This window comes from Nerophis ophidion, unplaced genomic scaffold (assembly GCF_033978795.1).
Source record: "Nerophis ophidion isolate RoL-2023_Sa unplaced genomic scaffold, RoL_Noph_v1.0 HiC_scaffold_94, whole genome shotgun sequence".
NCBI classification, from domain to species: domain Eukaryota; kingdom Metazoa; phylum Chordata; class Actinopteri; order Syngnathiformes; family Syngnathidae; genus Nerophis; species Nerophis ophidion.
The window spans coordinates 289,610-309,830 of NW_026907016.1; the positions used below are offsets into that span (position 1 = coordinate 289,610).

At 37.6% G+C, this 20,221-nt stretch overlaps 1 protein-coding gene and 1 non-coding gene across 3 annotated transcripts; both read left to right on the top strand.

Moving 5' to 3' along the window:
- Nucleotides 1–3,012: 3,012 nt before the first annotated feature.
- trnak-uuu (transfer RNA lysine (anticodon UUU)) lies at nt 3,013–3,085 on the top strand. The gene has a single exon. It is a non-coding gene; the product is annotated as a tRNA-Lys (tRNA).
- Nucleotides 3,086–6,670: 3,585 nt separating this feature from the next.
- On the top strand, nt 6,671–15,614 carry LOC133547398 (zinc finger protein 177-like). 2 transcript variants are annotated; one of them, XM_061893082.1, is made up of 2 exons: nt 6,671–7,176; nt 12,595–15,613. In XM_061893082.1, exons 1-2 carry the CDS (start codon nt 6,990–6,992, stop codon nt 13,401–13,403), a joined length of 996 nt encoding a protein of 331 aa, XP_061749066.1. In that variant the 5' UTR covers nt 6,671–6,989; the 3' UTR covers nt 13,404–15,613. The 2 variants fall into 2 exon arrangements, with proteins under 2 accessions (XP_061749066.1, XP_061749068.1); XM_061893084.1 differs by having other exon boundaries at nt 6,682–6,735; nt 12,595–15,614.
- The last annotated feature ends 4,607 nt before the right edge of the window (nt 15,615–20,221 follow it).

Here is a 20,221-nt window from a genome sequence, read left to right on the forward strand (position 1 = left end):
ATAGCTGTGGTCTCACACAAATAATAAATGAACCCACGCATCGAAACGGTAATACGATAGACCTAGTGCTTGTCAGGGGTATCACCGTCTCCAAAGTTACGATACTCCCGTATACTAAAGTATTGTCCGATCATTACCTTATAAAATTCGAGGTTCAGACGCATGTTCGTCAAACTAATAATAATAATAACTGCTATAGCAGCCGCAACATTAATACAGCCACGACAACTCTTGCTGACCTACTGCCCTCGGTAATGGCACCATTCCCAAAGTATGTGGGCTCTATTGATAACCTCACTAACAACTTTAACGACACCCTGCGCGAAACCATTGATAACATAGCACCGCTAAAGTTAAAAAAGGCTCCAAAAAAGCGCACCCCGTGGTTTACAGAAGAAACTAGAGCTCAGAAATTATTATGTAGAAAGCTGGAACGCAAATGGCGCACGACTAAACTTGAGGTGCACCATCAAGCATGGAGTGATGGTTTAATAACTTATAAACGCATGCTTACCTTAGCTAAAGCTAAATATTACTCAAATCTCATCCACCGTAATAAAAATGATCCTAAATTTTTGTTTAGTACGGTAGCATCGCTAACCCAACAAGGGACTCCTTCCAGTAGCTCCACCCACTCAGCTGATGACTTTATGCAATTCTTTAGTAAGAAAATTGAAGTCATTAGAAAGGAGATTAAAGACAATGCGTCCCAGCTACAACGGGGTTCTATTAACACTGACACAATGGTATATACGGCGGATACTGCCCTCCAAAATAGTTTCTCTCGTTCTCTCGTTTTGAGGAAATAACATTAGAGGAATTGTTACAACGTATAAATGGAATAAAACAGACAACATGCTTACTTGACCCTCTTCCTGGGAAACTGATCAAGGAGCTCTTTGTATTATTAGGTCCATCAGTGCTAAATATTATAAACTTATCACTCTCCTCGGGCACTGTTCCCCTAGCATTCAAAAAAGCGGTTATTCATCCTCTTCTTAAAAGACCTAACCTCGATCCTGACCTCATGGTAAACTACCGACCGGTGTCTCACCTTCCCTTTATTTCAAAAATCCTTGAAAAAATTTTTGCGGAGCAGTTAAATGAACACTTAGCGTCTAACAATCTATGTGAAACCTTTCAATCCGGTTTCAGGGCAAATCACTCCACGGAGACAGCCCTCGCAAAAATGACTAATGATCTATTGCTAACGATGGATTCTGATGCGTCATCTATGTTGCTGCTCCTCGATCTTAGCGCTGCTTTCGATACCGTCGATCATAATATTTTATTAGAACGTATCAAAACACGAATCGGTATGTCAGACTTAGCCCTGTCTTGGTTTAACTCTTATCTTACTGATAGGATGCAGTGTGTCTCCCATAACAATGTGACCTCGGACTACGTTAAGGTAACGTGTGGAGTTCCCCAGGGTTCGGTCCTTGGCCCTGCACTCTTCAGCATCTACATGCTGCCGCTAGGTGACATCATACGCAAATACGGTGTTAGCTGTCACTGTTATGCTGATGACACCCAACTCTACATGCCCCTAAAGCTGACCAACACGCCGGATTGTAGTCAGCTGGAGGCGTGTCTTAATGAAATTAAACATTGGATGTCCGCTAACTTTTTGCAACTCAACGCCAAAAAAACGGAAATGCTGATTATCGGTCCTGCTAGACACCGAACTCTATTTAATAATACAACTCTAACATTTGACAACCAAACAATTAAACAAGGCGACACGGTAAAGAATCTGGGTATTATCTTCGACCCAACTCTCTCCTTTGAGGCACACATTAAAAGCGTTACTAAAACGGCCTTCTTTCATCTCCGTAATATCGCTAAAATTCGCTCCATTCTGTCCACTAAAGACGCTGAGATCATTATCCATGCGTTTGTTACGTCTCGTCTCGATTACTGTAACGTATTATTTTCGGGTCTCCCCATGTCTAGCATTAAAAGATTACAGTTGGTACAAAATGTGGCTGCTAGACTTTTGACAAGAACAAGAAAGTTTGATCACATTCCGCCTGTACTGTATATACCTTTATATACATATATACATACATATATACCTATACTGTATATACCTTTATATACATATATACATACATATATACCTATACTGGCTCACCTGCACTGGCTTCCTGTGCACTTAAGATGTGACTTTAAGGTTTTACTACTTACGTATAAAATACTACACGGTTTAGCTCCATCCTATCTTGCCGATTGTATTGTACCATATGTCCCGGCAAGAAATCTGCGTTCAAAGGACTCCGGCTTGTTAGTGATTCCCAAACCCCAAAAAAAGTCTGCGGGCTATAGAGCGTTTTCCGTTCGGGCTCCAGTACTCTGGAATACCCTCCCGGTAACAGTTCGAGATGCCACCTCAGTAGAAGCATTTAAGTCTCACCTTAAAACTCATTTGTATACTCTAGCCTTTAAATAGACTCCCTTTTTAGACCAGTTGATCTGCCGCTTCTTTTCTTTTTCTTCTATGTCCCACTCTCCCTTGTGGAGGGGGTCCGGTCCGATCCGGTGGCCATGTACTGCTTGCCTGTGTATCGGATGGGGACATCTCTGCGCTGCTGATCCCCCTCCGCTTGGGATGGTTTCCTGCTGGCTCCGCTGTGAACGGGACTCTCGCTGCTGTGTTGGATCCGCTTTGGACTGGACTCTCGCGACTGTGTTGGATCCATTGTGGATTGAACTTTCACAGTATCATGTTAGACCCGCTCGACATCCATTGCTTTCCTCCTCTCTAAGGTTCTCATAGTCATTATTGTCACCGACGTCCCACTGGGTCATTATTGTCACCGATGTCCCACTGGGTGTGAGTTTTCCTTGCCCTTATGTGGGCCTACCGAGGACGTCGTGGTGGTTTGTGCAGCCCTTTGAGACACTAGTGATTTAGGGCTATATAAGTAAACATTGATTGATTGATTGATTGACCCGAGATTGCCAATATGGATGTTATCTCAGATGTTGGACAAATCAGCATTGACAAGGTCCTGGGTAGCTCAGTTGGCAGAGCATCAGACTTTTAATTTGAGGGTCCAGGGTTCAAGTCCCTGTTCAAGTGGCTGATGTTAACCTCTTTACACTTCTTAAAATACATCCCTTTGCCCCGTGGTAGCAGTCCTTGTACCTGTATTAAATTTGAACAGTTTTTAACAGTGATTGCTTTTTCTCTATTTCATTTGAAAAACTGAAACCAAAAACCTCCCTCACATCCACTTTAGTTCAGGTGGGAGAGCGTTAATGTGATCATTTGAAGGATTAAACGCAATACTTTAAAGTCAAATTGTTAGACAGTGTAACTGTATGGAAAAAGTTGTAGTTAATATTTTGCTGTAGGTGTGTTAGATGCACCCTCACATCACACTGAGCTCAGCTTTATTACTCTCACTTTCAAGTTATACAGTCCAAGACAAACCCTTAAGACAACAAATTTGTGTTTGAAACAGCCCGATGAAAGCGTCAGTTAAATACCAAACATTGGCATGAGGAAAGATACACCGTTAAACAAAATAACAGTTCTTGGAGCCTATTTATATTTATTTATTAAGTGTTTTGACAATGGAATCCAATGCCAATGATGATGTTGATTATTGGATGTTTAGATGAATTATTATCGTGTTCAGCTGCTCACACTCCTCCTGGTGAGCCACTTCCTCCTCCTATAATTAAGAAGACAGCACAGCTGGGCGCTGCCTTGGTCTGTCCGTCATGCTGAAGGAGTGAGGAGTGATATAGTTTGTTTACACTAAATAAGTTATTTCCATTATATAGAAAGTCAACCACGGAGAAATTGTTTCGTTTGAGAAAATAAATGATCAACATTTTGAATCTGGAAGTATCTTATTGAAGAATTTAGTGCGTCATAAACCTCCTCCTCAAGGCAACTCTGCAATCTTTATTTTTATTTTTTTGTAACTTTTTGGAACAACAGAATAGCCGTAACAACGGTTGTCCAAATTAAAAATGACGGAAAGTTGTGTGACAACTGATGCTAAGATTCCTGGCAGCAAGCTTAAGGTTTATGGTATTTATAAATGTTGTTTTTTAAAAATAGAATCAAACTACAGGCTAGTCTTTCAGCAACTGTCATCCAACACAATTCATGATGCATGATCTCAATGCCGGTCCTAAATGAGCAATGGAGAGCTAGTCTGGCAGCTCTGTTTTGGGTAAGCTGGATTTGATTTAGATCTCGTTTAGATGCATTAGAGCAGATTGCTGGGCAGGAGTCAAGATGAGACAATACAAGGGATTGTATCATTTGCTTCATAGTTGTGTTAGTTCAAAAATAGACACTTCTTCTTATGATTGAAATGCTTCTGCTCATTTTTGTTACTATTTTTTGAAGTTTTGCTTCTGAGTATGTATGTTATTTTTTATTGAACAATTAAACATACATAAACAATGTATAGACACATTAAAGGCCTACTGAAAGCCACTACTAGCCACCACACAGTCTGATAGTTTATATATCAATGATGAAATATTAACATTGCAACACATGCCAATACGGCCTTTTTAGTTTACTAATGAGCAATTCGACATTTCCCGGGAGTTTTTTCATGAAAACCTCGCGTAATGATGACGTGTACGCGTGACGTCACGGGCTGTTAGGAAATATGAGCGCTGCACACACACACACACACACACAGCTAGAAGTTGTCTGCTTTAATCGCATAATTACACAATATTTTGGAGATTTGTGTTGCTGAATCTTTTGCAATTTGTTCAATTACTATTGGAGAAGTCAAAGTAGAAAGATGGAGTTGGGAAGCTTTAGCCTTTAGCCACACAAACACACGGTGATTCCTTGTTTAAAATTCCCGGAGGTGAAACTTTACTATGGATCAGAGCGCTTTCAAGCGAACATGGATCCCGACCGAATGTCAACCAGCAGGTTTCGGTGAGAAAATTGTGGTAAAAAGTCGCATCTTATTGGAGATCAGCTGAGCTTGTGCCGTCCATAAAGCTGCCGTCGACTCCTCTGAGAGACTGGTGTCAAGACACCCGTGGAGACACACCCCTCTGACTATTCAGCACTGTTAAACTCACTAAAACACTAGCAACACAATAGAAAGATAAGGGATTTCCTAGAATTATCCTAGTAAATGTGTCTAAAAACATCTGAATCCGTCCCAATGCAATCGCCTTTTTTTTTTTTAACTTGTTTTTTTTTTTCTAGTCCGTCGCTATCAATATCCTCAAATACAAATCTTTCATCCCCGCTCAAATTAATGGGGAAATTGTCTTTTTCTCGGTCCGAATAGCATTTTTTGTTGGAGGCTCCCAATAAAAACAATGTGAGGATGTGAGGAGCCATCAACATGTGATGTCATCGTATGCGACTTCCGGTAGTGGCAAGGCTTTTCTGTTAGCACCGAAAGTTGCGAACTTTATTGTGGATGTTCTCTACTAAATCCTTTCAGCAAAAATATGGCAATATCGCGAAATTATCAAGTATGGCACATAGAATGGACCTACTATCCCTGTTTGAATAAGAATATCTCATTTCAGGTACTTTCAATACAATTGGAGTCAATGTTTTTTCAATATTTTCAAACATCACATTAAATCCAATCCTCCAATAAACAAAACCCGTTCAAATAAAAGTAAATATGAGACCATTTGAAAAAGATTAAAATAAAAAAATATATAAATAAATAAACTTACACCTGCTTATTTAAAACCACTTAAATAATTCCAATAAATATAGTCATTTAAGGGCTTTTTCTATTTTTTACAATCTTCCAAGAATGAATTAATAAATTGAAATCATGAACACAAAGTGAGAATTTGGATTTAACGTAAAAAAGAGACTTTTGTGCATTAGAACTAATGTTTCACACTTTTTAAAAATTAAAATTAATTCATGACACGATAAATCCACGCATGCGCAAAGACTACATCACTTCCTGGACTTACGATTTGTTTTAATGACAGAGCTCATGCGACATCACGTTCTGTGACATCTGAATGTTTTATTCATGTTTTTTTATATAAAAATACAGGACTGTCTCAGAGAATTAGAATATTGTGATAAAGTCCTTTATTTTCTGTAATGCAACTAAAAACATGAAAATGTTATACATTCTGGATTCATTGCACATCAACTGAAATATAGCAAGCCTTTTATTTTAATATTGCTGATTATGGCATACAGCTTTTTTACTTGGTCTGAGGAAATATTAAAATTTTTTGAGATACGACTTTTGAGTTTTCTTAAGCTGTATGCCATAATCAGCAATATTGAGATAATAAAAGGCTTGCAATATTTTAGTTGATGTGTAATGAATTCAGAATGTATGACATTTTCAAGTTTAGAAAATAAAGGACTTTATCACAATATAAAAGGGAACAACAATAAAAACACGTGGAAGGGTACATTTAAATAAATCAGGCAGTAATATCGCTACAATTTCTAGCACTTTCACTCTTGTCATTGCAATGAATGTCGCAGGGGGGCGCCACTGAACCCCAAAATAAAGCTTTGTTTGATATACTTTGAATTTACTTTTAGAAACAAAACACTCTTTTATATCACGTTGATATTCAAATAAATATTACGTAAAAGAAAAGCATGGTAACAGTGACAGCAGGCAATATCTTATATAGAGCTACCTCTTCGTCCACCCGGCTGTGACGTCATTCCCAGCTTCCGGGGTAAACGGAAGACATCAGAAAGAGCACATCGAATGAGAAAGACGCTAATAAGTCAGTCCTATTATTTTTTCTCCAGTTTGAAATATTTACGTCGTATAAAATACATATTTGATTCTTTATTTAAGGATAAAGTGGTCTGGATGCGCTAGAAGCACTGTGCTGCTTCTCGTGCTATCTTTGCTTGTTAGTTAGCTTAGCTCGCTAGTTAGCTTAGCTTGTTAGCTGCTAACAGAAGACACAGAAGTTATCAACACATCGCTAAGTAGAGATCAAGTGTGAGAGTAAAGTGTTGTGATTGTGTGAAAATGTCTACATTACAAATGTTGAGAGCGTTGGTGGATCAGCGACTAACTGCTGCCGTTGAAGAAATATTTGTAGTGTTAGAAAGAACGATAGCAGAATACCAGGCGGAACTTTCTAGAACTAAAGAGGAGAACAATCAACTACTGGACGCTGTTTTCAAGAAACATCAAGTTGTGTTACACAGAACAGGTTTGTTTACTTATTACTCTCACATCTTTACTAACACTATATTTGAATAATTACAAGAAAATGACATTTACATTTTATAATATAATCAGGATGAACAGTGGTGGAACAAGTCAGAGCTGGGCCGGGGGCGGCCCCCATGACGGGGCCCCCTTAACTCAAATAATAAAGCTAATTCTAACATCGTTTTACAACATGCACATGCCTCTCTGGGTTTACCGCCAACAATCTTTAACCAGGTTTTAAAACTTTTTCCAGCCATTTTTGCTGACATTTGCATTTTCCTGACATGTATTTATTTTCTCACGTTCACCACAGCATCAGCCCGTTCACAGGATGTAGAAAAATTATCAATGGGGATCTGATTTTTTTTATTTATTTTGCCTGTCTTTCACAATCCTTATGTAAGACAATAATATGTTTTTATTTTGTATGCATTCTAAGTTGGAAACAAACGTTAGCAAAATCTTAACTATCCTAATTCTAACAATGGAGTCAATGGGATCACCTCTATTCCGCTCACTAAGCCCCCTAAATAAGAATGAGTTGATCAATATAATATACCCAGAAGTCTTTTTCTTAAATGCTATCCCTTTAAAACATGCTGTAAAAATGCATATCCTCTAGAAATATTCATTATAATAGCCACAAACTGGAGGGTATATTTTTTAATTAGGATAACATTTAAAACATTGTTTCAAGTTTTTATGGAATTTTCCAGGGTGTAGCCCACCTTCCGCCCCCCGTGATCCCAAAAGGGACAAGAGGTAGAAAATGGATGATGGATGGAAAAAGCACATCATGGAATGATATTTATATTCTTGAGATGCATGAAAGATAAATTTGAGTTAATGAAATATGGAGAATAGATTGTATTGTGCACCCTTTGTTTAAAAAGGGTACAGTTAGGGCTGGACCATTGTGGGAAAAATAATAATCGCCATTATTTTGATTGATATTGTAATCACAATTACACAATTATTCATTCATTTGAAAACACCAGTATTTGTTTTCATTACCAAAACTCAACGTTAAATATAGTTTAAAAAACGGATATGAGTTAGTAACTAATCAACCACAAGTAAAAAAAATAGTTCACATAAATTTAAGTAACAATGGCAATAAAAAAAGACAGTAAAATTTTGTTTTATGTTTTAATTGTTTTTAGTTCCATTTTTTACCTTTTACACTTTTTTTTTTACTACCATTTAAGTGTGTGCTTTTTTTGTCAAATAAAAATGTATACAATGTTTATTAATTAAATGCAGAATCTCTCACATTTATTGGTGAAATACATCGTTGGACAAATTTGACCCGTACTTTGGGTCAATGCATGGATAAGTTCATCATGCTTGTGTGAGGTGCTTTTTTGAAACCTTTGTTAGCGCAGTCAGACCTATTATTGTGAAGGGGGAAGTGTGCTGCTGTTCTCAGCTTGAAGTGTGGAGGCCATTTGAGGCTGGTTAAAAAAAAAAAGGAGGGAGAGACTCAAGTTGCGACTGCTGTGCTGTTTGTACATTAATCCTACATGGATGATGTCGTTCACAACAACACAAGCAGATGAGATGTGTTGTGGATTATGGATTTTCCAACTTTAACTTCGTAGTTTAGTCGCTATTTCAAATGGGCGCCTCAAGGACGGGACGGTTGCATGTTTCACAGTAATAGTCGTTGTGACGTGTAGAGGACGAGGAAGTTTATTACCATTGTGGGGGAGTTTTCTGTGTCTACGTACCTTGGACACATCCGTACACCCACCGGAGTGACGCCACGCTCTCTCCGCCGTGTGTTTGAGGAGCCTGCAAAAGACTTGCACATACATGTAACAATCTTGTTCAATCAACAATACGGTTTGGTATAAACCTAAAAAAAAACAAAAAACAATACAACCATAAAGGAAAAAAGTTGGCTTTTGCGCCACTAGCTTAATGCTAACCTACAATGGACGACCACATTGATAGGCTAACAAAAATTAGCATTGCGATCGTTTTAAATTTGTACAAAGGTTTAACAAGTAATATTTTAGTTTAACAAAAGTGACATAAGACAACAGTCAACAGATGAATTGTTCTTCCATCCATCCATCTATTTTCCATCCGGGGGTCGCTGGAGCCTATCTCAGCTGCAATCAGGCAGGAGGTTGTCACGTTCGGAACACATTGTGATGCGTGGGGATGTCAACTCAAGATGCACGGGACCAGACAAGCAAGTTAGCAGGTAGGAGCTGGATTTAATATATAAAATAATAAAAGAACACTGATACAAAGGCAAAAGAAAGCGCGTGCAACTCACCGGGAGCTAGGCTAAACGCTAACACTGAGTAAAAAGTCCACAGAAGCGTGTGTCGAGCGCACAGAAGCTAAGGAGGAACGTAGCAAGCCAGAACAGGACAAACTTAACCAAACGTGAGTGTTGCATAAAGCAAGTGAAGAACTCAGACCCAACAAAGGCAGGTATAAATACAGAAATGGTCATCAAAGACAGGTGTGCGCCGGGCGCCAGTGCAGTTGGAACAAATGAAGTCGCTATGGTGACCAATACAAACTAGGAAGTGCACTAACTAAGAATCGGAAGAATCAAACCATAAACAAGAAACACAAAAGACTCAAATATAGACAAAAGATGTGATCCAGGAATCGGATCACAACAGAGGTGGTGTACACCCTGGACAAGTCGCCACCTCATCGCAGGCATTTTTACTTACATACATATATTCACCAAACTGTGTAGAAACTAAACTTTGTACTACTAGGCCTTCATGCCCATCAAATCTTAAAACCCCGATTTAGTATGGGACATTATTGCCAGGTCTTTTTGTGTCGCGAAATTGTGAAATTACATTTTTTCCACTCACAAAGACCCCAAACGTCCAGATTTTTAACCGCTGATTTGTATTTTTGATGTTCAGTTGGCCGAGCAGAGGAATTAGTTGTCACGACAGCAAACTGTGTCTTCTTCCATCACACCTTCAACCATCCTCCATTGCAGCAAATACATTACATTTCCTACATGTATTATTATCACTGAAGGACTGTAGAACAAGGCTAAACATAGCTTGAAACATGAATAAGTAAGTGCTTAGTCATTTTTCCCATTCAAAATAATTTGGCTGTTTTTCAAACTTCCACCATTTCCACTTTTTTCAAGTGATTCAAATCATTCCATCTTCTACATGTTTCACTAAACCTGGACATTCAAACTATCATTTTTCCAAGTTCAAAAAATTTTGAAGAATACCCAAAATTCTCATTTTTTTCAATCCCTTTCTTCACCCTTTTTTGTGTCGACCACATTTTTCGACCCACTTCAACCGTTCCACCAGCAAATCATTCCTCTTAAAGAGGACAAAAAACAAAGTTGTTTTTTTCTCTGGAAAAATTCCTGGTTTTCCCAAAATTCCAGGAATTCTACCATACTATTTCTCAACAAAAAAAAGTTACTACTGACCGATTTGAAAAATTCCAACTCATTCAGAACATTAACATATTTTAGCATTTTCTAAAAGAATTCTGCTTTTCCCAAATTTCCAAAATTTTCATGAAATTGTCATTGAAAATAATGGTACATTTTTCAAAGTTCCCCAACTAAACATTTTTCATCCGATTCACACCGTTCCAACTTCAAACTGTTCAGCCTATTCGGTAATCACAGGGTTTCCTTGACAAATTCCAAAAATTGCCAGAATTCCACGTTTTGCGTGACATTTTTCCCCATTCAAAATGAATTAGCCATTTTTCAAAGTGCCACCATTTCCACATTTTTCAACCAATTCAAACAATTCCACCTGCAACATATTCCACTAATTCTGGAAATTGAAAATATAAAATTTTTCAACCCACTTCAACCGTTCCACCGCCAAATCATTTCTCTTAATCAGGACAGAAAACAAATGTGTTTTTTAAATTGGAAAAATCCCGGTTTTCCCGAAATTCAAGGAATTCCATAAAACCATTTCTCAATCAAAAATGTTACGACTTCAACATTTCTCAACCGATCTGAAAAATTCTAACACCAACCATTTCAACTCATTCAGAACATTCACATTTTTTAGCATTTTTGAAAAAATTCCTGCTTTCCCCGAAATTCTCCAAAATTTATATGAAATTCCTATTGAAAGGAATAAAATGAAAGTTCCACAACTCCCACATTTTTCATCTGATTCAAACCGTTCCAACTTCAAAATATTCAGTGTGTTCAGGAATTGTGTGCTCCCTTTCAACACTTATTCAAAGAAATTGTCTGGAATTCCCAGTTTTTAGGGACATTTTTCCCCATTTAAAAATAACTATCCATTTTTCAAATTTCCACAATTCCCACATGTTTCAAACCATTCTACCTTCAACACATTCAATTCATCCTGGAAATACAAACAACTAGTTTTCCACATTCGACAAATTTCCAGGAATTCCCAGTTTTTTCTAACCTTATTTCCAACCTTCTTTAGTGCAATGACTCCTTTCACATTGTTCAACCCATTTCAACCGGTCCACTGTCAAAACATTCCTCTGAGTCAGCACAAAAAAAGCATGTTGGTTTAAGAACTTAAAAAAATCCCAGTTTTCCCGAGATTCAAACTCTTCAACATTTAAACTATTCTTACATTCATACTACATTCTGTCAACTTTTCAGTTCAGCTTCAGCATTGGAGCATTCAAACACAATTCTTTCAGGAATTTCTTCATCTACTTAATATTATTATAATAATTAAATGTAGCTTACCACATTGAGTGGGTGGACTGCATGAATGATGTCTTCTCAGTTCTCACTGTAACGCAATTTGAGTGTCTAGAAACACTTTAAATTAATTCAATATTACTATTATTAATAAGGTAAACAAGTTATCTTTTGAAGGAGTAGTCAGTAATCTGATTACTTCTTCCCAGTTTAACTGTGGTGACATTATCTAAATGAAAGCAAAACAGATGTCATCTTTTTTGGCCAACATGCTTGACCTCGAACAGTACAGTAGAAAATGGATGGATGGATGTTGACTATGCTCATGCTATTTTTAGAGCAGACATGTCTCTAAAGATGAATGTGAAAATGACAGTAATTATTGTCCACCAGCAGGGGGAGCTCATCACTAGTACTACTGCGTGGAGGCTGGCATGTGGTACATTATTTCCTGTGTGTGTATGACTTATTTAGAGAGAGAACAGCAAACTTTTACGTATGGCGTCTACCATTAAGGATTGCAGGAATGACTTTTAAGATGTTTTTATATGAATAAGGAGGATTGGTTGTTGGCCTGGAAAGGCATTCCCCTGAATGTCTTCTTCATGTGTCAGCTGGAAGTACCCTGACTGCTGTGAGGGGAAACTGATGAGATTGTGAGATCATATGTTGGTGCAGGACAATGTCTCATGTGACTGAGCAAAGCTGGACTTTTATCAAGAATGTTTGTTTTCTCCCGTCCCGTAGACGTCGAAGAACATATTTTTCGTGAGCAGGAAGAGGAACCACAGTCCCCCCACATTAAAGAGGAAGTTGAGACGCCACAGACCCATAGTGTTAAACTGACCCTTCACATTAAAGGGCAAGCGGAGGACCCACTGAACTTACACATCAAAAATAAAGAGGAGGACCCACTGACCCCTCACATTAAACAGGAAGAGGAGTACCCACTGACCCCTTACTTCAAAGAGGAAGAGGAGGACCAAGAGCCGCCGCAGATTAAAGAGGAAGAGGAGGAAAAGGGCATCAGTCAGCCTAAATGGTTGGAGGAGTTCCCAGTGACTGGTGTCCCTGTGAAGAGTGAAGATGATGAGGTGAAAGGTGAAAGTGAGGAGAGGGGAGGGGGGGAGCCTCCAAGCAGCAGCTCAACACAACACATGACAACAGAAGCTGATGGAGACCACTGTGGAGGATCACAAGCAGACAAGCTCTTAGCTCCACTATCAGATAGTGAGGACACAACGTCACACTCTCCTGACACTGATGATGAAGACTCTAAAGATGATAAGACATGTCACACTGACAACACTCACTTCACATCTTCTCACTGTCACAAAACCTTTAAATACCATTGTAGTCTGAAAGTACACATGAGAACACACACTGGAGAAAAACCTTTTTCTTGTTCACTCTGTAGTAAAGGTTTTGCACAAAGTCACGATTTGAAAAGACACATGAGAACACACACTGGAGAAAAACCTTTTTCTTGTTCAATATGTGGTAAAGGTTTTACACAACGTCAAAATTTGAAAGTACACATGAGAACACACTGGTGAAAAAAACGTTTCTTGTTCAATCTGTGGTAAAGGTTTTGCACAAAGTAATAATTTGAAAAGACACAAGAGAACACACACTGGAGAAAAACCTTTTTCCTGTTCGACCTGTGGTAAAGGTTTTACAAGAAGTACATATGCGAAAGTACACACGAGAACACACACTGGTGAAAAATCACATTCCTGTTCAATCTGCAACAGAAGCTTTTGTTGACGATCAACCCTTGTAGCACACATGAGAAGACACCCAGGAGAGAAAGTGTTGAGTTGCAGTGTGTGTGGTGAAAGATTGTCTTCTAAGTAGCAGTGTAAGAAACACAAGTGTGCTGGTGAGAACAGCAGCAGCAAATGAAACTGCAGGATTTGAAATAAACTGTCAAGACTTTCATTTTGACTTTCTAACAACATCAGCACATATAACATGTGTGACATTGTTGTTTGTCTAACAATCTGTTTAATATGCTTCTACATTTATAGATTAGACACTTCAGATTAGTGCTTTTATTACAGTCAAGTACATGAGTTAATATACACATTTGTGTACTTTGAAATGAACAGATTTTTGACTGAAAAGGTGAGAATAAATAGTATATAAAATATGTTACTTACAGTAAACATTTTAAGTGTAGATATCCATAATTTACTTTTATACTTATTCATAATAGTGTTTCATATGTTTTTTGTAATAATGAAGAGTTGCATATTTTATTTTCTAATTGTAGATGATTCCATAGATGAACTCTTATATATGATGTACATATTTGTTTTACATGTGTTCATACCTTTGCTTTTGAGTACACATAAATCCCTCTTAGTTCATATTTACTGGTTCACATCTGAAACATCTTCTGGACCACTTCTGGAAGCATATTATCATTTACTTTATACATCATTGGTGCAGGGAACGGTGCTGGCCCCTCTTCTCTTCACCCTGTACACCGCTGACTTCTGCTACAACTCAGAGCTGTGTCACATCTAGAAGTACGCGGATGACACAGCCATCGTCGGGTGCATCAGGGACGGCAGAGAGGAGGAGTTTCGGAACCTGGTGAGGGACTTTGTTGTCTGGTGCCACACGAACGTCTTGCAGCTCAATCCGTCAAAGACCAAGGAGCTGGTCATTGACTTTGGGAGGTCGAGTCCACGGTCACAACCTATTGTGATCGAGGGAGTTGAGGTACAGACCGTGGACTCATTCAAGTACCTCGGGGTTTGGGTGGACAATAAGCTGGACTGGACTGTTAACACGGACCACCAGTACAAGAAAGGACAGAGCAGGCTGTACTTCCTCAGGAGACTGCACTCCTTCAACATTTGTAGAAAACTCCTGTGGATGTACTACCAGTCTGCTGTTGCCAGTGTTCTGTTCTACATGGTAGTGTGCTGGGGGGGGCAGTACATCTAAGAAGGACAGCTCCAGACTTGAGAAACTGATCAGGCGGGCCGGTTCTACGATCGGAATGAAAGTGGACTCACTGGTGAGGGTGGCAGAGAAGAGGACTGTGGACAAACTAGTGAGCATCCTGGATGATGCCAGTCACCCTCTGCATAGTGTTATCAGCAGCCAGAGGAGCCTGTTCAGTTCTAGACTGCTTCATCCCAAGTGCAGGACTAATAGACTCAAAAACTCCTTTGTCCCACACGCCATTAGACTGTACAACTCCTCTCTGGGGCGGGGGGCGGGGGGTATTAGGATGACAGGGGATGCAAAACAATAACAGTGCAATACATTTTCATAACATGGTCACTACTGCCTACTTTGTCTTGTTATATTCTTATTTTACTGTTATATTGTTGTTCCCATTGTTTTTATTCTTTTTGTAATATTTCTCTATTTTGTTTCCTTTTAAACCCCCATTATTTACTTTTTACTTTCTTTTTTTTTTTTTAAATTGATCTCAACTCTGTACACTGCTGCTGGAATTTTTAATTTTCCTGAAGGAACTCTCCTGAAGGAATCAATAAAGTACTATCTATCTATCTATCCATCTATCTATCTATCTATCTATCTATCTATCTATCTATCTATCTATCTATCTATCTATCTATCTATCTATCTATCTATCATTTGAACAATTGTTTTTTTATACAAGATCATTTACTTTTAAAATGTGTGACTTTATGAATCATTTGTTGGGTCTCTATAATCCATTCTATTAATTGTCCTTTTTACTTTCTTGTGTAATATGAATATTGTTTTGTGATTGTTTTATATGTATGTCCCCAGACTTTTATGCAATGAACAATGTATGCTTCAACTAAAGTTGGGTACAATAATTATAGTTAATATTCATAAGTATGTATTTTATTCTATTTCGTATTGCACTCCATTTTTTTATGTTTTCTTTATATGACTTACATGTAGTGTCCAGCTTACTTCATCATCTATATTAACTCCTAAAAATGTGATGACCTTTATTCCTTTCATTTCAATATTATCCATCATAATTTGTGTTTTACATTTTTACAATCTCCAAATATGGTATATTTAGTTTTAAGTGGAAACAAGTGGAAAGGGGATCAATTGGAAGTCTCCTATCAAATTTTAAAAGAAAACTGTTGAAATTATCAAAGTGTGGTTAAAGCTGAGAAAACAAAATATTTGTCAGACTTAATTTTAAGTAGCATCAGTAAGCCATTTGTTCTTTTTAATAACATCAGTAATGTTCTTAAACCGAATCCAGCCACTTCACTGGAGATGACAAGTGAAACTTGTGAAAAATTTCTCTCCTTTTTTAATGATGAGGTTGCTTCTATTCTGGCAAATCTTTCTCGTTTTCCATTAAGTTTTAATGTGGCCACTCAGTGCTCGACTGTGTTCTGTCACTTTGAGCCTGTGTCCATGCCTGAACTTACAGGAATAGTCGGCAAGCTAAAACCCTCGTCATGTTCCACAGACCCAGTCCCCCCTCGCTTTTTTAAAGAAATCTGGGACACTATTGATGTGTCTGTTAGGAACATCATCAACAGCAGCTTGATTTCTGGCTGTGTCCCCTCCTTTTGTAAAAGAGCTGTTGTTGAGCCTTTGATTAAAAAACCAGGTCTTGATTCGACAAGTTTGTCAAATTATCGGCCCATTTCCAAATTACCTTTTGTGTCAAAGATTTTGTAGAAATGTGTTCTGGCACAACTGCAGCCTTTTTTAGATGAAAATAGCACTTTAGATCCATTTCAGTCTGGATACAAAGCTTTGCACAGTACTGAATCTGCACTATTAAAGGTTTTTAATGACTTGCTTTTAATGTCTGATTCTGGCAGCTCTGCCATTTTAGTGCTTTTAGATCTTACAGCTGCCTTTGACACAGTTGACCACACAATTCTTTTAGACCGCCTGAGAGACTGTGTGGGTGTCAGGGGGACTGCGTCACAGTGGTTCAGATCTTACCTGTCTGAGAGGTCCTTCTCTGTCAGGCTGGGGGACGCCACCTCCTCTTCTGCCCCGCTTTACTGTGGTGTCCCCCAAGGATCTATTTTAGGCCCCATCCTGTTCGCTCTTTATTTCCTCCCTCTTGGAGATATTTTTAAGAAACATGGAGTGTTTTATCACTTTTATGCAGAAGACTGCCAAATTTATATGCCGATTTCAAAAGGCCACGGCCCCCTGATACCCCTTCTTAACTGTCTATGTGACGTCAAGGCTTGGTTAGCCCAGAATTTTTTAATAATGAATGAGGGAAAAACGGAAATTTTAGTTTTTGGTCCGGCCCTCACTGACTTGGGACCATTGCAAAATGATGTGTGTCCCAAAGTCACCAGCGATTTTAAACTAGACAAACAAGTCAAGTGCGTTTTAAAATCGTGTTTTTATCACCTTCGTCTTTTAGTAAAGGTTAAACCGTTTTTATTTTTTAACCTTTTTGAAGAAGTCGTGCATGCTTTTATTTCAAGTGGCCTGGACTACTGCAATGCACTTTATGCTGGCATTAGCCAAAAAAATCTCTCCCGGTTGCAGTTAGTCCAGAAGGCGGCAGCAGGACTTTTAACAGGGGCCAGGAAACGCCAGCATATAACCCCAATTCTTCAGAGTTTGCACTGGCTCCCTGTTCATTTTAGAATTGATTTTAAAACATTGCTGTTTGTTTTTAAATCTTTACATGGACTGGCACCTCAATATATCTCGGACTTCATCCAAATTTACATTCCTGCGCGCGCTCTGAGGTCCGAGAGCCAGCTTCAGCTCGTGGTGCCCAAAACCAGACTTAAGACCAGGGGAGACAGGGCCTTCTCTGTGGTCGGCCCTAAGCTCTGGAACACTCTGCCCCTCCATGTTCAAACTGCTTCCACAGTGGAGTGTTTTAAGTCTCGTCTTAACACCCACTTTTATTCTTTGGCTTTTAACACTACGTGAGTTGTGTGGTCCTCTGTCCTCTGTTGTCCTCTGTGTTTTTTATACACTTTGATTATTATTTTACAGTTTTAATTGATTTTACCCTTTAAAATAGTTTTTAATCATATTTGTTTTTGTATTGTTTTTATTGGTTTTATTTGTATTTATTTTTGTTTTATTCAGTCATTGGTGGAGCATAATATTGTTTTTAACATGGCTGTGCAGCACTTTGGAAACGTTATTGTTGTTTAAATGTGCTATATAAATAAAGTGGATTGATTGGATTATTGAAGTTTAGTGACAGTTTATTGATGTTAAGCCATCTTTTTATGGTCAAGTTCTCTCTGGATAAAATAAGATGAGAGTTAAATCAAGCGGTAATGAAGGTGAAGAATGGAAGATTATTATATACATAATTATATATAGATAGTAGTGACAATTAAAGACACTTTCATCCTGTTCATTTGAGCAAAGAAAGAGAGTAAAGTGTAATATTGTAAACAATAGAAGAATATCAATATCCGCAGTCAATATTCCAACATTGTGAAGCTGAGCTATGGTAAAAACATATTCAGCTTTGAAGGCTTTATGAGAGTGATGTAATTATCAGAATCAGAATCAGAAATACTTTATTAATCCCTGAGTGGAAATAAACATTTTCATTAACATGTGAATATTCAATGTAATATTGTATGATATTAATACAATAATAAAATGGTACGTTTGGGGATGTGTAATATTGTTTGAATTAACATCCTGAATAGTTTTAATTAGTAGAGAGTGAAACAAATGAGGAAGTAGTCATAATAATGGTTTGTTTTTAGCCTGTTTATGAATAATTAAAGATAATTAAAATACAAAAAACAGAGCTTACATCCTCAGTGAGCTGAACTTCAGCAGTAAAGATGAGAGAAATAATGTGGAAAGGTCAGAAGTCAAATGTTTCTTCAGGTAATACATGGAGCCTCTGCTGCCAACTATTTATATAAAAAAACTATATATATATATATGTATATATATATATATATATACATATATATATATATATATATATATATATATATATATATATATATATATATATATATATATATATATATATATATTAGGGGTGGGCAAATTAATGGGTTAATTATGCGTTAACTCATCAATCTATTAACGCCGACAATTATTTTATCTCACATTTGCGTATGTTGTTTACATGCTTTTATTTTGTTAACGCCTTTTCTTAACAAGATGGCAACTCCCGGATGTACTTCGGCGTCGATGGGCTCTTGGTAAAGATGGAACATTTGGCAAAAATACCAGACGATTCTGCAAATTTCATGGCTGGCTTACAGCGTGGTCACTCCGGGATCACTTACGACCGCCAGACAATTCTGAATGTGGATAGATCGGGCCGTTTTGGACTGAATGAGGCGTGCTTGCTAGACCGGCTAGCTAGCATGGGAATACTTTGCCGGCTACATCCAGCGGCCTGTGAAGCAGCGGAGTATTTGTGTTGTCTGTCTATTTATCAATAATGCAGACGAGGAGTGTTGGCTGAGTTCTTAACGTTTGCTTTCAGAGCGTGCATATCACAACATACAAGATGCTGTCATGGCGACACACAACCTATACCGGGCTACCGCGCATGCTCGTCACTCCTGTTGCATGCTGGGTAAGGTAGTTCTTTTTTTCCCTGGCTCATAACATCACAAATAGTACCATGTATATGATGCGTTCAGTTTATCAAAGCACCAAGCAAACAATCGGAAAATTCCCATCATATCAAGTCCTAGATATGGTCATAATTATTTTAAGTGCACTACGCAGAATAAACACAACATTATTAATATTGCTACTACGGATAATTTGATCAAACATTCCCTAAAACAGCCCACTACCTGTAATATAGTTTTTTTAAACATAAGACTCTGATAAAAAAAAATGTTTCTGCTGTTACCTCAGAAATTGCCTGTTCAGATGTTATGATTGTGGCTCAGAGATTTGTATGTAGATTATATTTATTTTCCATAACAAACAGGATAACTTTAATACCCTGGCAGTGGCAATAAGCTTAAATGTTTGTATTTAAATTTTTTGAGTTGATTTTCATAAAATATGCTATTTAACTGCTACTGTTTAACAAGGACTGATTTAAATTGTGTTTGCACAACAAATGTTTTGGCGCTTTTGTTCATGTGAGAGAATATTCCAATAAAGGTGCACTACACACTACTTTTGAATTCATTATTGGGCTTTGCGTATACAATGCAGTTAATCGCGATTAATCGGAGAAATAGTGCGATTAACTTTGATTACAATTTTAAATTGTTGCCCAGCCCTAATATATATATATATATATATATATATATATATATATATATATATATATATATATATATATATATATATATATATATATATATATATATATATATATATATATATATATATATATATATATATATATATACCTATATATATATCGATATATATATATATACCTATA